Raw genomic sequence first — 16,595 nt, 5'->3', positions numbered from 1 at the left:
ATAAGCCCAGGACTTAAAAACAACTTTTGTTTTTGTTGATGCAGTCTCTGGTGGATGGGGATCTGTTTGCATGGAGAACTGAAAATTATAGTTATGGGGTACTTTAGGTAAAGTCCTTGGAATCATAGAATCACCAGGTTGGAAAGGACTCACTGGATCGTCGAGTCCAACCATTCCTAACGCTCCGTTAAACCATGTCCCTAAGCACTTCATCAACCTGTTCCTTAAACACCGCCAGGGAAAGTGACTTGACCACCTCCTTGGGCAGCCTGTTCCAGTGAAACAGGACACAGCAGCTCTTAACTGAAACTAAATTAGAATCATAGAATCATAGAATAGTTTGGGTTGGGACCTCAAAGCCCATCCAGGTCCAACGCCCCTGCCATGGGCAGGGACACCTCCCACTGGCTCAGGCTGCCCAAGGCCCATCTAACCTGGCCTGGAACCCCTCCAGGGATGGGGCAACCACAGCTTCCCTGGGCAACCTGGGCCAGGGCCTCACCACTCTCATGGGGAAGAAATTTCTCCTTATGTGCAGACTAAATCTGCCCCTCTCCAGTTTATACCCATTGCCCCTCGTCCTATCCCCACAAGCCCTTGTAAACAGCCCCTCCCCAGCTTTCTTGTAGCCCCTTCAGGTACTGGAAGGTCGCTATAAGGTCTCCTTGGAGCCTTGTCTCCTCCAGGCTGAACAACCCCAACTCTCTCAGCCTGTCCTCATACAGAAGGTGCTCCGATCATCTGTGTAGGCTCCTCTGCACCCGTTCCAACAGCTCCATCTTCTTCTTACGGTGGTGATTCCAGAACTGGACACAATCCTCCAGATGAGGTCTTCCAAGAGAGGAGCAGAGGGGCAGAATCCCCTCCCTCGCCCTGCTGGCCACGCTGCTTTGGATGCAGCCCAGGACACGGTTGGTTTCTGGGCTGTGAGCGCACGTTGCCGGCTCGTGTCGAGCTTCTCATTCCCAGTACCCCAAGTCCTTCTCAATCTCTCAATCTCTCGATTGATTCTCTCAATCACATCATCCCCCAGCTTCTACTGAAATTGGGGACTGCCCCAACCCAGTGGTGAGACCTTGAACTTGGCCTTGTTGGTCCTCCTGAGGTTCTGAGAGGCCCAATTCTCCAGCCCGTCCAGCTCCCTCTGGATGACAATGTGAATTCCCCTGCTATCTTATTTTCCTGCTTTATCAAGCCACACCAGAGGCAGTTTAATCGATTTGCTAGTTACGCGCTGTTTTTCCCCTTTCTTACCAAAGGTCCCCAGGTGGCAGAACACCCCCTGACGGGATTTTAACCCCTACGGAGGCGCCGCGGGTAGCCCAGCCCCGCGCCTCGCCCCCCGCCCCCCGCGCCCCTGCAGCTCGGACCCCGCTCCCGCCGCCGCGCACCACGTGACTCGCAAGCCCCGCCCACGCTGCCGGCTTAGCCCGCGCTCCCGCCGCTGCGCACCACGTGACTGGCAAAAGCCCCGCCCCTTCCCGACCTGCCGGCTCGGCCCGCGCTCCCGCCGCCGCGCACCACGTGACGCACAAGCCCCGCCCCCCTGGCTGCGGCCGCGCGGCGTCGCTCTCGGGGTATTTGAACCGCGCTTCCGCCATCTTCCCAGCGCCCAGTCACTGAGCGGAGCGGCGCGGACAGCAGGCTCGGCGAAGGTAGCAGCGGGTCGGGGCGCCCTCCGGGAGTGGCTAGAGGGAAAGCGGCGCCGCTATAAACGGCTTAGGTGGCGGGGATGGCGGTCGGGAAGCAGCGGGGTGGGGGGTGGGTGGGGGCGAGGTGAGGCCTGGGCGGCCGCCTCTGGGGGTGGGGGGTGGCGGGGAGAGCCGCGCTACTGCCCGGGAGAAACGGCGGGAGAGACTGAGGAGGAGGAGGAAGGGCGCGGGCCCGCGGGGGGGGAGGGGAGGCGGCACTGCTCAGTCATGGTGCTCGTGGCGGGCCGCGCGCTGGGCCCGGGGGGCGGCGGCCACGCGGCTGCTGGCGGGCGGGGGTGGGCGCTACCGACGGGCCCTTCCAGCCTCCCTGAGGCGCCACCGCTCCGGCGCGTGGCCGTGCTGCGGGGGTGCCTCCCGCCCCGCGGAGGGGGTTTGGGAACCGAGAACGGCGCCCAGCCCCTTCCGGCTGGGCCGCGAACCATCCCGCCCGGGTGAGCTCACATGCTGCCATTTCCCCTGCAGACCCAGCATGGCCGCCCAGGGAGAGCCCCAAGTGCAGTTTAAGGTAAGGCTGGATCTGGATTGGGTTTCTTTTTATGTTGTTTTCTCCTTTCAGTATAAAAAGTAGCAGGAGCGATTCTCGGGTGGCGACGTGGACGGTAGGTTTGGTTTTGTAGCGCCGATCAGTTTATTGTAGTATTGCACATAACTTATACGAAAAGGTTTTATTGTATTGTGTCAATCGGATGTTTTTTGCAGCTTAGTGGGAGAAATTTTAGTGATGTTTTGACTATAGAATGGGGTTTAAATTTTAAATTGACTTCATATCAAGAAGCGCTTAGAGTGCATTAGTGTAGCTTTTTTTCTCTTGTATGTTAATCGTTTAAGGGGGGGGGGGGAAGTTTAAGTGTTTCAGAGCAGAGTTTATAGTGTTTTCTGGGGTGTTTGTGATTCGAACAGCCAGAGCTCCTTAAGTTTTCTTCATGAGGGGTTTTTATTTAGACTAGAACATTTTGGGTTGGAAGGGAACTCAAAGCCGGTCCAGGTCCAACGCCCCTGCCATGGGCAGGGACACCTCCCACTGGCTCAGGCTGCCCAAGGCCCATCCAACCTGGCCTTGGACACCTCCAGGGATGGGGCAGCCACAGCTTCCCTGGGCATCCTGTTCCAGGGCCTCACCACCCTCATAGTGAAGAAATTCCTCCTTCTGTCTAGTCTAAATCTGCCACTCTCCAGTTCATACACATTGCCTGTTGTCCTATCATTACAAACCTTTGGAAAAAGTCCCTCCCCAGCTTTCTTGTAGGCCCCCTTCAGGTACTTGGTGTTTCTTGCAATACTTGGCTAGAGTATAACAATAGTTTCTTAGTAGTGCAGTTTGGGGTGGGTTTTGTTTGTGTTTTTTTTTTTTTTTACAAATTGTAAGATTCTCCAGTTCGGGTGCTTAAATGAGTTCCTCTCTAAATATGCTCAATTCAGTTATTTGTAGTTCGGTAGAGCCATTTTTGCAGTGCGTAGTAGTTTCCAGCTGTATGAACTAGTTAAGTCTGGCTGGAGTTACGGCATGTTAGGCTTAACAAATTGGGTTCTGGTGATTTGCTTAATGGGGTATTGGGCATTTTGTTTATAGCATCTTGTTGGACTAATGTATTAAGTGTAAATACTAACTATTGTTACAGAATGAGCAATAAATGTCTTTGGAAGTGTGCTCTGACTTTTTTGCCTTTATTTATCACAGCTTGTCCTGGTTGGTGATGGTGGCACTGGCAAAACAACATTTGTAAAACGTCATTTGACTGGTGAATTTGAAAAGAAGTATGTCGGTATGTCTGAAAACATTTATAGTCTAGTAAGTTGCTATTAAAAGTGCAGTTTACGGCTGGCTAAGTGCACTGGTTTTTATTTTTGTTATAGCAACGCTGGGAGTTGAAGTTCATCCTCTGGTTTTCCATACCAATAGAGGTCCTATTAAATTTAACGTATGGGACACAGCTGGCCAAGAGAAATTTGGTGGCCTGCGAGATGGCTATTACATCCAAGGTAAGATGTGTGTATGTGGAAGAATTCTGTACCTCTTACAGCCCAATCCTTCATTCTTTTCACATTGGCCGCCCTGAAAGCTGTGGACTTGCAGTGATAAGGTGGTTTCTGGATCTTCAAGTGCTTCATGTAGATACGATAATTTCTTTTGCTAGGCAGCTCACACTGATTTAAGAATATTCTAAGTTTGTGTTTGGGTGTGATACTATAGGCTTTGGTATTAATGATGAGTAACGGTGTGTCTTAACTAACGGGATATTACCAATGGTATTCAGTGGTTAAGAGGAGGAAAGAGGTTAAGAGTTATGTGCTTCAGTTAGTACAAGTTTACATCTGCCTTAATATGCTGTGCTGAGGCAAGGACTTGAAGCACACAAACTCTAAAATCCTAGATATGATGATGTACATCTCTGTGCCAGAGTCTAGTTGTCTTTCTGAAGAAGTACTGGTAGTGTCCCTTAACTTGGCCAAGCTCTGTTTCTTTTGTACTTGTTACCTGCACATCTCTTAAAATGTGCAAGGGACTGTGAGTTTGACACTGTTGCTTCTCCTGTAGAAGTACCAGGTTTGAATCAAGCCCCTGTGTTCTTTGAAGAACTCTTCAGGACAAGGGCATCCTGAGATGTGAACTACCTGCTCTCAATCTACCCGAGGGCCTCAATAGGATGTCCAAGATTAAATAAGTGTTAACTAATTTTTGTCAAATCGTTGTGTGAATCAAAACTGACTTTTGTAATCCTTTCTAGAGTTTTCATACCGTGCAACACCATGTTAAGTGAGTGGGCAGTTGTGTTGATAAAACTAGATATGTGAGATGGAGTGGTCATGGGCAGAGTTCTGTGGTCTCATGCATTGAACTTCTTGACAGAACATAGGCTCTTAAACCTGCGAAGCTGAGAATGGAAAAGTTAATGCAGATACTTAACCTCAATGTGGGATTTCTATGGGTACATCTTCTTTCTCGAGTCTTAAAAGCAAGCACTTACTCTTGTTGTGTAACTCTTGATTATTCTTTTCTTGCAGCTCAGTGCGCCATCATAATGTTTGATGTAACATCAAGAGTTACTTACAAGAATGTACCTAACTGGCATAGAGATCTGGTACGAGTATGTGAAAACATCCCTATAGTGTTGTGTGGCAACAAAGTGGATATTAAGGACAGAAAAGTCAAGGCAAAATCCATTGTCTTCCACAGGAAGAAAAATCTCCAGGTATGTTGGTGTGAGTTTGTAGGAGGCCTATTTGTGTGTGACTGCAGTTGAGTTCTGTGCAGTAATCGAGTGTTCTGCATTTGTCACTACAGGCTGTAATATTTCAACTTTACATCTATTTGGCTGTTTGAAACTTCAGGGGTGGGATGATCTTAAAGATGGTCATCATTTGGTGCAGAAGCTATGATACATTTTTAAAGAGCTTGTATGCATTTGAGTTTCACTGCTCAGTGTGTCAGCAGATGACACAGAATTGATGCTAAAGTAGGTCATATCGCAGGAAAAAATGTATTGTTTCCTCCTGGAAGTCCCATATTTGATCAAACTGGATACCCTTTGATTATAGATTTCTGCCTACTTGCTTGATTCTGTGCATTTCTAGACATTAGGTCATTAATCTAAAAGAATACTAAGACAAAAGAGATAATTATGTGCATGGTAACCTTGGTATGCCCTAAATATTTGAAGCGGCTTTCTTTAGTAATCTAGAGTATCTACTTTTTTCAGTATTATGACATCTCTGCTAAGAGTAACTACAACTTTGAGAAGCCTTTCCTCTGGCTTGCTAGAAAGCTAATTGGAGATCCTAATTTGGAGTTTGTTGCCATGCCTGCGCTTGCACCACCTGAAGTTGTCATGGACCCAGCACTGGCAGCACAGTATGAGCAAGACTTACAGGTAAGTGAGAAAGGACACAAAGGTCAAGCAATGACTTGATAAAGGAGTGCTTGGCCTCTTGGGGTAAATAACTGAAAAACAGTTCCTAATTGTAAATTCTCTGTTCCAGATTGCTCAAACCACTGCACTGCCAGATGAAGATGATGACCTGTGAGGGATGAAGCTGGAGCCCAGCGTCAGAAGTCTAGTTTTATAGGCAACTGTCCTGTGATGTCAGTGGTGCAGCGTGTTTGCCACTTTATTATCTAGCTGAGCAGAACATGTGCTTAATCTTTGGGATGCTGAAAGAGATGAATGGGCTTCGGAGTGAATGTGGCAGTTTAAAAAAAAAAAAACAAAAACACAAAAACAAAACCAAAAAAAAACAAAATAAAAAAAAAAAGAAAAAACTTCATATTTTGGACCTGCATATTTAGCTGTTTTTTGGACTGCAATTACTTCCCCTTTTGAGTTTCAAATATAAGACTGCTGCAGTCACATCAGAGTGTTAAGTGGTTTCTGTCATTCCCATTCTTTTTTGTTTAGATAATAAAGTTGTATTTCAAGTATCTCTAAGCAAGTGAACCTTCATGCATTGTTAGGAAAACTCTTCAAAGTGTCTTCTGTTCTCTTGAGGTTAATACTTGGTTCTCTACTACATTTATTGCTATCTATTCTCCTTTTCCTTCCTGTTTCTCGTGTTATGCTCCTCTTGCTAAATCAGAGTTAACAGTTAACCTTCCCTTAATTTCCTGAAGTATATAGGAAAAATACCTCAGGAAAGCTGAACTAATTGCCAGGTACAACTAAAGCAGTGAACAGTTAGCTGCATCAATGTTCCCCTGCAAATGGGAATGCATATGGTCTGCAGGGTGTTGTGAGAGAAGTGTGTAGTTCAGTTTGCGTATGCTATCATTAGGTACAGTCTCTGAAATCTCTAACTTTCAGTACATTCTACGATATGCCTTCACCGAGCTCTGTATTAGTAGCCAGAAACAAATGGCATCTAGGTCTGGTAGGCAACTTAAAAGCTATATCTTTGCATGGAACACTCAGTAGAGCTATAGCTGCTTAGAGAGACTTTGTTCAATCATCTTAAAATTCACTAACTAGGAAACAGCTGTAGTTCGAGCTAAAAAGCTCTTGGCTACAAAAGAGCATATTAACTAAACCCACATTTATATAGAACATCTAGACTTCACTGTAACTGCACCAAGTTCTTAATTTGAAACTCGAGCTTATTACAGCACAAATGGTGGAAAAAGTCAACTTCTAACACTATCTTCTAGAGATTAATCTTGGTCAATATTAGTACTGCTAGTAAACAAAACTAAGATGCCATTTTTCAGTAGTGTTTGAGTACACGAAGCCTTGAACTCTTCAGTTTTGTATTTTTGGTTTCTTAATAAAGTGGAGCATTTCATTTATTCCTTTTAACTTGCATGTTTGTGTACATAACTCCTACTTGAATATTTAACTACTCGCCTGTTCTGGTACATGTTAGCAAAAAGTGGACTATTATTTCTGCAATGTTGTAAAGGAATCATTTTTAAGTTAGTGCAAGTTGGAGTGGTGTGGGGTGTTTGTGGGTTTTTTTTGTTTTTAGCTAGTTAATGGGAAGCTGAATTTTGCTATTTAGGACCTGGAACTCATTAATGAAAATGAGGAATGTCATACGCGTAGTTTGTAAAAAGGCAAACTCTTGCCTAACGTTTCATTGGATCTTCTTGCTGTGTCAGCTTGCATTAACTTCATATTGTAGATTCTTGCCTGCAGTGTTTACTAATTTACCTGTGTGTATCTTGGTTAATACTGCTAGCTTGACTACCTGCTGCTGCTTTACTATTTGTGGTAGCATTTTATCTTCAAGCTGTCTCACTTTTGAAAATACACTACTTAAAAACAAATTTATTTAGAAAACTTTGACAGTATTGATATGCCTTAAGAAGAAAAACCAGCAGCACTGCAGTTTCTCCTGTTGTTTCAGAGTATGTGTGTGGTGTCATCTTCACAACTCCCCTGGTGCATGCAGGTATAAGCCCTGGCATGAGTTCCCACAAAAAAGTTGAAAAGACTGAGAAGTGAAACAGCTGTGTAAGAAGTGTGTGATGAGCTTTGCTTTGAAGTCTTCAGTGTTAACTTCTGAGTTAACACAGAAACCCATCTCTGAAGTAGGCAGTAATACTAGTCCTGTCTACTCTCTTCAATTTGCAATGTTTTGGGAGTGGAATTTAGGCCACTTGTGGCAGCATTATAGTTGATTTTTTTCACATTTAGTCTAGCTCCACATTTAGTGCAGCTAGTCTTAATGTGCATATGCAGATTCCTCAGTTGAATTTTCTTAACTATAACACTTCTAAAGTTTTTCATTGGTTGGGTTTAGGCAAAGTATTCAGTCAAGTAGAGAGGAAAATAAAGCTTGCATTGTAAGACCCTCTGTACTAAGCAGTCATGTCGGTATGTATTGGAGCTCTAGCATTATCAAGGGCTAAATTGATGAGACTGGAATCCTTTGTTGCAATACATGCTTTGTTCTGCTTGCTTGACTGCTTTATGTTTAGATGAGCTTAATTGTAGGGGTTCTTGAGTTCCCTACACATGGTTCGGTGAGATTTTCCCAAACTAAGATCTCTGGATTGTGGACCATGTGCATCTTAAACTTCCAAAAGCAGGATGAGGTGCTGGGCTATTTGCTGTTACTAGTTCTATGATAAAACTGAGTTTTAATTTAAGTGTCCGAATCCAGAGGATTGCATTATCAGGGTGAGATCTAGTGCGTGTGCCAAATCGGAAAGGTGAAAGTACAGCTTTAAGAGTCTTTTCTGGAAACACTGGAGAATAATTCTCTGCAAACAACTGGAAATCTGTATGCCAAGCAGGTTGAAGTTTGCCCTTATGCCTACAGCTTACAGTGCAACAAAATTTATCTGTGTCCTTTTTCCTTAGGAATTGTTCTCTTGTGTGGCTAATACAGTGTTAAGTCTAAACTAGCGGAGAAATGTGCTGAGGCAAGTTGTTTGGTATTCACCTTCCTAAAAGAGAAATGCACAATTTGATGGAAGTGGGTTCTCCTGATCTGAATTGGTAGCACTGGTCGTTTTCTCTCACCTCAGTTTTGGCAGCAGTTGGTTTGGCCTGCTTAAGCCAGGACTGACTGAAAAGCTAAATCTTCTGCTGCTTGGATTGGTTTGTTTTCCCACGCGTGCGATAATGTATCATCTGTTGGTTTTGTGTGTATGTGTTGATTCTTGCACTGAGCTGAAAACTTTACTTTTAAGAATCTTTCTCCTAGCACGAGCTGCTGTATGAGCATCCCATGAAAGCATTTTTCCTCGCGTGTCTCCTGTAATGCTTGTGATCATCTGTGCAAGTGGCCAAAATGGGGCAATGTTTTCAGCTGGGGACTCGGGTTGGGAGAATGTGAATGACTGCTGTCCTCGGCCAGCAGCTCCTTCAGACAACACCCAGGTCATAACACCGGAAACAGCTGTAAGGATTCTGAGTTTTCATTGCCTGCTGGCTTGTTTGTAACTGTCCTTCTGGTGCAAGTTATTGCCTTCTCGCAAAGAGGAAAAAAAAGACTGATTTCTCTTTCTGATTTAGAGCTCACTCAGCTGCCGAACAAGCATGATAAAGTTAAACTTGGAAGAATTTTATAGTTGAAGGGAAGGCTCAGTATGATCACCTGATTAACACAGTGGGACTCGATGAGCCAAATCATAGCCTCTGTGTGTGTCTAGTTATTGAATATTTGTAGGAATGTTGAAACAGAAGATGTTATTTATGCCAATGCTCTAGCACAGAACCTATATATGCTTAACTTACAGATTTGAGTGTACAAGGCAAATAGTTTTAATTTGGTTGTGTGGTTAATTCTCTTCTGGTTCACAAAGTGAACAGATCATTCAATGAGAGAAGGGCCCTTCCCCAGAGTTCTGGTTTTCTACAGGCTGCATGTTTGATCCGTTGTTTCTGAAGCAATGATTTTAATATATTTAATAGAAACATTCAATATTGAAATTCATCGATTTAGTTCCAGGTTACTAGGAGGCAAGGAGCTTAGTTTGCTCTCCATTGCACCTGTTTGTGTTGATTCTTTATTAGTAAGGACTGAAATGGCAGCTAAAACGGAACTCTTAAGCGTAGACAGTCTTAAACAGGAAGCTCATTAGGTTCTGATCAGCAACATCTAAGAAAACTTTAACCAGAGTCCTTCCGGTTGTCACTGTCTAATTGACAAAATCAATTGATTATACTCTGAAGCATCAGGATCTTTTAAAGTCTCTGGTACAAAGTATTAAGCTAAAGTTATCAATCAAGTGACTAATACAAATAGTTCTCGTTAGCCTTGAGCTTTTTTTTTCAGGTAAGAGTAAGCTTGCCTGAGCCAGTACCATGACCTGATTTCCCAATTGTAATACTAATTCCTATCACTGCCCCTTTATAAGCTTCTCACTAGAAAAACACCAGGGATAATGTAGTGGCTTTCAAAAACAGTGCTGGAGGGAAGCACTGCATGCTTTGTTTACACTGAGAATATAAAAGAAAGTTAAGTTTGCTGTCAGACACTTTTGACGGATTTGGCATTATTCATTGTGTTTTGATTCCGGATCTGGTATTTTTATTTGTCTGGATGCTTTTTACAAAGTCTCATAGTGATAGGACGAGGAGCAATGGGTATAAACTGGAGAGGGGCAGATTTAGACTGGACATGAGGAGGAACTTCTTCCCCATGAGGGTGGTGAGGCCCTGGCCCAGGCTGCCCAGGGAAGCTGTGGCTGCCCCATCCCTGGAGGGGTTCCAGGCCAGGTTGGATGGGCCTTGGGCAGCCTGAGCCAGTGGGAGGTGTCCCTGCCCATGGCAGGGGGTGGAACTGGATGGGCTTTAAGGTCTCTTCCAACCCAAACTATACTATGATTCTATGATTCGAATACCTAAACTGATGTAAAACTTATTTCAAGCTATAGGAGATGAGTACAGTAATTCAACGATTACGTGTAAAAGAGCTGTTTGGGATGGATCGTCTGCCAGTCAGCAGTGCGGTTGCGGCCAGGATTTCTTACACCAGACGAAAGAGAGCAGTTCTTAGCTCGCTTGCTGAACAAGTCTGATGGAGCTTAAAAATCTTTGTTATGGAATTCGAGTGGTTACTGCGTGATTCTTTTTCCTCGCTAGCGAGTGGGCTGTGCAACATCTGAGAAACCAGGATAATCCCAGGCTTGAATGAAACTCTTGTTGGATGGGGGATGAAGGGATTGTGGCTGTGGTACCGGTGTCAGCCAGGCGGTGGGGCTGACTGCTTTCTGCCAGTGAGCTTGTGTTAACCCGAAAATCCTGTGGGGGCTGCACGAGTGTCGTGTATCCAAGCAGGAAGCAGTGGGGATGCTTTTAGGTTAATTAACAGTGATAAATGGCTATAATGCATGTGCGGTAGCAGATGCTAGTTAACAAACGTTTCAAATAGAGCAGGTAAGAGTGTGGATTTGTGCAGTATTTGTTGCAAAGTAAGATAAATATAATTGGATATTTAATAAGGTTATGTTTTTCTTTAAGTTAAATCCACTAAGAGCGTGAAATAGACCAAGACTGAATCACAGGAGGATTCTTGTCATCCTAATGCTGTAAGCGTAGCAAAGCTTAGGCAATGCCATCATGTACTTTCTCAGCAGGGAGGTGATTCTACCCCTGTACTTGGTGCTGGTGAGGCTGCACCTCGAGTCCTGCGTTCACATCGGGGCCCCTCACTGCAAGAAAGACATTGATGGGCTGGAGTGTGCCCAGAGGAGAGCAACGAAGCTGGTGAGGGGCTGGACAACAGGGGTTATGAGGAGCCGCTGAGGGGCCGGGGGTGGTTTAGCCTGAAAGGAGGGTGTAGAGAGGTGGGTGGTGGTCTCTTCTCCCAAGTGATGGGACAAGAGGGAACGGCCTCAGGTTGCATCAGGGGAAATTTATATTAGACACTAGGAAAACTTCTTCACAGAAATGGTTGTCAAACCCTGGAACAGCTGCCCAGGGAGGTGATGGAGTCACCATCCCTGAAACTATTTAAAGGCAGGGAGATGAGGTGCTTGGGAACATGATTTAGTAGTGGATGAGTACGGTTGGAGTTGATCTCAAAGGTCTTTTCCAACCTAATGATTCTATGATTTTTTTTCCTACTCTTCAGCAAATTTAAGTTAAAATTAAAAATTAGAGCCCACTATGTGGAACAAGTCAACATCTTGATAACTGACACTGAATTATAGTCTAACTTTACCTGGAAAACAAAATCCGTGTATTCAGTGCTGATCACCAGACCATGATGCAGAAAATCTGTTGAGGAATATGTAATAGTCAGTTGTAGCACAGTACTGTCATGTAATTGACCGTCTGATCCTGTAGTCAAGTTACAGTATGAACAGCAAAATTAACAGAAAATTTTGAAGGATCATTGTCCTCAGTATTATATTAATAGTTCCTCTTTTGCTGTAAAGAGGCTTTAAATGAGGAAGAAAAGTCTTTCTCCACTCAGACCTTCAGATTTGAGATTAGGATGGCTGGATGAACTCCTCTACGGACAGTTTTCTTTAGTTGTTTTGGAGAACCCTATCTTTAAAAAGTTCCTCGAATACACTCTACATATTTTGTAGGTGACAAACTGCATCCGTGCTGTGCAGCTGAGGCCCCTGTGTCAGCCCCTGCTTCAGCGTGGAATAAGCCGTTGGCATTCTGCACAGGTTCCTGGCTGACATAGCACCTGCGGAACTCATGGCAGTGTGGCACAAACCCAAAGCAACATCTTGAAAACATAGCCTGGACTGTCAATAAGACAAAGCCACGAGCAAAATGTGTTAGATGGTGAGACAACACCTCCATAAAGGGCTGAGCTGCGGAGAAGCAATAGGAGGGAATTCAAAATCAGGAAGAAGAAAGCATGCACACAAGCTGGGCCACCAGGAAAAGGATGGAGAGTAGATGAAGAAAGACATAAACTATGACTAGAGAACAAAATGCTTATGTTCTAATTACGTGATAATGATTAAGGCAACATTCGAAAGCATAACTAGGCAACAGCAGTTGGACTTAATTGGAAGTCTGCTATTAGATGTGGAGCCAAATAGAAGAGAGCACTAGGGGAAAAGAAAGATGTGGATCTGGGGGGAAAGGGGGAGTGCTAAAACTCTCCTGGCAACTGAGAACTTCACTGGATGGTTCTCCACCACAGAGCATTCTAAATAAGACTGGCTTGGTACCCAACGGATTGGAAGAACTCGCTGCACCCCTAGCTGAGAGAGGCTGGTGATGCACCTGCGCTTTGCTGGAAAGCACTTTGGGTAGTGCTGACAGGACACCACAGCTAAAAGCTTTAAAGAAAAGAAATGGACCTGACAGAAAATAATTGAATTTGTTCCATCAGTAATATTCACTGTGCACGGGTCAGTTGACTGCTAGAACTTCTGTGACTGAAACAGAAGCTGTCTGAGAATATCTACATTAACTTGAAGATTAGTTGTCACGTAGAGTGTTTTGATACCTTCTTGCAGGTGAATAACTTGGATTTTTCCAAATCAGGTGTTACTGCAATAAACAGCGGGGACTTTTAGTAACATTGAAAGGATAAATATTATTTAGGCATGTAACATATTCTGTGTTGCAGTTTGAAAGCCTTATACCCTGGGGCAAGCATTTTTCTATTACCTGTTTTATTGTTCCTTTCAGTTATTTCAGTTGACTACTTTTGCAAGTGCTTTGCAAGTGCTTTGGTCATCGGCTCTTACACATGTAGGTGCTGTCTTTTTTTATATGAGTATCTACAGTGCTTTGTGCAACTAAGACCACGTCCTGAGCTTGAAGCTTCGGTACAATATAAATATTGTATTTAAACATTAAACATTTAAATATAAATATAAACAATATTTATATTTAAATGAAAAAATCGATCAGCCTTGTGGAATAAATGTAAATGGAAACATGTAGGTATAGAGCCTTCTCTTCTGCCTTTGTAACACTGAGAGAAGGAAAATAATGCTGTCTGCTTGGGTTAATTACACTTTCAAAATGTCTTTGTTTTTCAGTTGTTGTTAACCCCTGAGTGGACACTTGCTACTGGTGGTTTACTGCTGGCAGAGGACTAGTGCTTTTTAGCATTATCCCCTCTGAGCAATGGATAAATCCTACTTCTGAATACATTGTATATATCGGTGACTATTATAAATCAGACCTGTCAAGTTTCATGATGCCTTTTTTTCACAGGTACTCGCTTGACTACAAATCTGTTTCGTCCTTATTCAATTCTACAGCTGTGAATGTTGAATGTTGATTTGCTAGATATTCCTTGACGATTCTACCTCCTGCTCTTCACCCCAGCTGAATCTGCATGTGCTAAAAAAGGCTTAGAGCCCAAAAGAAAGAGGGGAAATGCTTAATGTCTTGAAAAATCAGTATTTCTAACTAATGAAAAAGGATCTGAAGAAGGTCACATTAGTTGTCTTTAGCTGTAAGTTACATCTGAAAATGAGAGTTATTTAAGGAGCCTGTGAAAGTCACTTAGAGATTGACAGATCCTCCCATTTGGAATGGTTGATTTAATTTTAGCTTGCTCTCCCGCAGGATGCATTAAGAACTGTAGCAGGTACAAATAGGACTTTTTTTTTTTGTTCATTGTTTTGAAAATTTGTTTTCAGCCAGTCCCATGATTGCAGGGTGTGCCTTTGATTTGTCTGACTTCCAGTGCTAAACTGGGGCAGATTTTAGGATCTCTGGGATGGCTGTTGCAGCTAGCAGATGTAAGTGATTTGTCTAGTCAGATTATTAAGCATTGCAGCAGAACAAGGAACAAACCGGTAGGAGCTGCAGCGGTCAAGAGAGTGTGTGGAAAGGAATTTATGCTAGCGTTCGGTTCATGTATCTTCTATCAATGGAGAGCTAAAACTCCTAGAGTCAGTACCTGAAACTGCAGGGCTTAGTCTGGATCTTTCTTCTGTTATTTGGTTTTCGTGCTTTTAATTAATGGATTGCATCTCAGATTTGATGACTCTTCAGATCTCAATAAGAGCACAGATTTGGAAGCTGCTGCCGGCTCTGATTTCTGTCCCCACCCTCTCATTGATTTTGCCACTGAGATCTAAAGTAAGAAACTACAAAAGACGGGAACTGTGTTATTCCCCCTAGAATGAAAAGTCTGTAATGTGTACATCGATAATAGGCTCAGATGTTCCTACTGAGGAGTAATTTGTGGATTGGCTGCTGGGCGCTTTCTCCGTTTGTGCCAGGAAACTTCTTTCACAAAGCGGCTGAATGAAACTTTCATGGAGTTGCTTTAACCCAGGAGAGCACGAGAGGATTAAATGAGACTGTAAGAGAAATATTGCTACCAATTCCAAAGGCAAAGCTTTATCGTTGTGAGATACTTCTGTAATTAAGAAATCTGACTACCTGAATGATACTAAAAATATGTAGTTACAGGCAGTGTCTTTTTGGCAAATAAGATTTGGCTTAATCACATAAAACCCAATTTGTGTAATGTTTTATTTATACAATTACCCAATTTTATTTAAGCTTGACATTAATGCTCAGATAATGAAAGATTTGATTAAATTCTATCTTTTGGATTTACACAAAAAGCTTAAACTATTTTGCAAAAATCAGACATTTTCTTCAGTGTACCGAGTAAGATGTTTAAGGCACTCTACCAGTACAAAAAGTCTAATGAACAGGATGACACGATAAATAAGCAACAGTCATCCAATAACTATAAATTAGTAAGTGGGACCTCATCCAAAGATAATGTAAATGTATAACTTACTGTATGGTGTTATTCACCTGCTTACTTGGTCTTTGAATCATCAGCCTCTTAATGTTTTCGGAAAGAATATATAAATTTAAATCAGCTTAACATTACAAATATTGCATAATAGAAGTATTTTCATCTGATTAGGACTCAGTTTTATTGCCAAAAAGCTGTGTTTTGTCTTCTGGCATCGACCAGCAGCTTCTCATTTTCTTAATTAGAAAAATATTTTTCCATGATAGCGTTAGCCTTGTTGAATTAGCTTCAGGATTTTTGTTTGTTTGCTTTTTCTTCAATCTGAACTGTTCAGTTTGTCCTTTTCGGTATAAGCAACTGAAAGGATTTCACACAGCATTTTCACGAGTGGGATCTACTTTCTGATTTTGCCCAAATATCTTTTACCACTTGCTGTGTCCTACGGACCAGTCACACAATGCCTACTGCCACCTTTTCATCATCTTTTGTTAGACGGCATTGTGCAAATAAGAATACCTGAAATTCTTCTACCTATGAAGCTCTTTTTCATAGCTCTTGCCGTCCGTTGCTGATCCAAGGAGCATCCGAGTCGCTCAGCAGCAGCTGTCTTTGTGCAGGCAGATTCCTACCAGAGTCGGGGGCCTCGTGAAGTAACTCGTTCCGTCACATCTGATCGATGCTAGATCGGCGTTACGTTTGTGTGCTTTTGAAGGTCACGACTCTGAGGAGCTGCACTTTATCAAGAATCATCCTACTGTTAATCACAGCGATACAGATGCTGTTAAATCTGCGTGGATTTATAACTGTTTCTCATGCTGGTAAAACTTCTGTGTCCCTCCGGTACCATGTAGTCTTCCAAAGGCAAAACTTTGTACAGCCTGTACAAAATCTTTAGGCATAATCCTTTCCTATAAAGGTCTAGAGAATCTTCCTTTTATTTTGTGTTTTGTTTTTATTTTAATTAAAATTGTTCTTTAAGGATTTTGTTTGCACTTTTTTTGCTATGTATTGGAAATTCAAGCTTACTATATTTCAGAATTTTCACGGAAAATCTTAGTGTTGACATTAGCCAAAGTGAATATTGTTTAACTATGAGGAAAAAGTTAAAAAGGAGAATATACAAATACTTCAGTGATCTCAAAAGTCACAGAATCGTGGCAAAACCCAATTGGAATGGACCAGAAGAACTAATTCAGCTCATCCTCATGCTGCAAGGTGAGACTAACTGGTTTTGTAGTATCTGGCGAGTGCTTGTCCAGCCTGTCCTTGAAGACACCCAACCGTGGAGAC

General features: G+C 43.1%; 1 protein-coding gene across 1 annotated transcript; it reads left to right on the top strand.

Annotated features, from left to right (window-relative positions):
* The first annotated feature begins 1,523 nt into the window (after window positions 1–1,523).
* On the top strand, window positions 1,524–6,997 carry RAN (RAN, member RAS oncogene family). The gene is made up of 7 exons (XM_054082646.1): window positions 1,524–1,655; window positions 2,175–2,217; window positions 3,391–3,475; window positions 3,567–3,692; window positions 4,716–4,903; window positions 5,411–5,581; window positions 5,691–6,997. Exons 2-7 carry the CDS (start codon window positions 2,182–2,184, stop codon window positions 5,733–5,735), a joined length of 651 nt encoding a protein of 216 aa, XP_053938621.1. The 5' UTR covers window positions 1,524–1,655; window positions 2,175–2,181; the 3' UTR covers window positions 5,736–6,997.
* Window positions 6,998–16,595: the final 9,598 nt, after the last annotated feature.

This window comes from Cuculus canorus, chromosome 17 (assembly GCF_017976375.1).
Source record: "Cuculus canorus isolate bCucCan1 chromosome 17, bCucCan1.pri, whole genome shotgun sequence".
Lineage (NCBI taxonomy): Eukaryota > Metazoa > Chordata > Aves > Cuculiformes > Cuculidae > Cuculus > Cuculus canorus.
The sequence above is the reverse complement of the archived record's forward strand: the minus strand, read 5'-3'. Positions and strand labels throughout refer to the sequence as shown.

What these genes read in the sequence shown, in the direction of transcription:
- RAN (XM_054082646.1), top strand. Translation starts at nt 2,182, where the DNA reads ATGGCCGCCCAGGGAGAGCCCCAAGTGCAGTTTAAG. An exon ending in ATTTGAAAAGAAGTATGTCG is followed by an intron (nt 3,476 to 3,566) that starts GTATGTCTGAAA and finishes TTTTTGTTATAG; the next exon opens with CAACGCTGGGAGTTGAAGTT. An exon ending in ACAGGAAGAAAAATCTCCAG is followed by an intron (nt 4,904 to 5,410) that starts GTATGTTGGTGT and finishes TACTTTTTTCAG; the next exon opens with TATTATGACATCTCTGCTAA.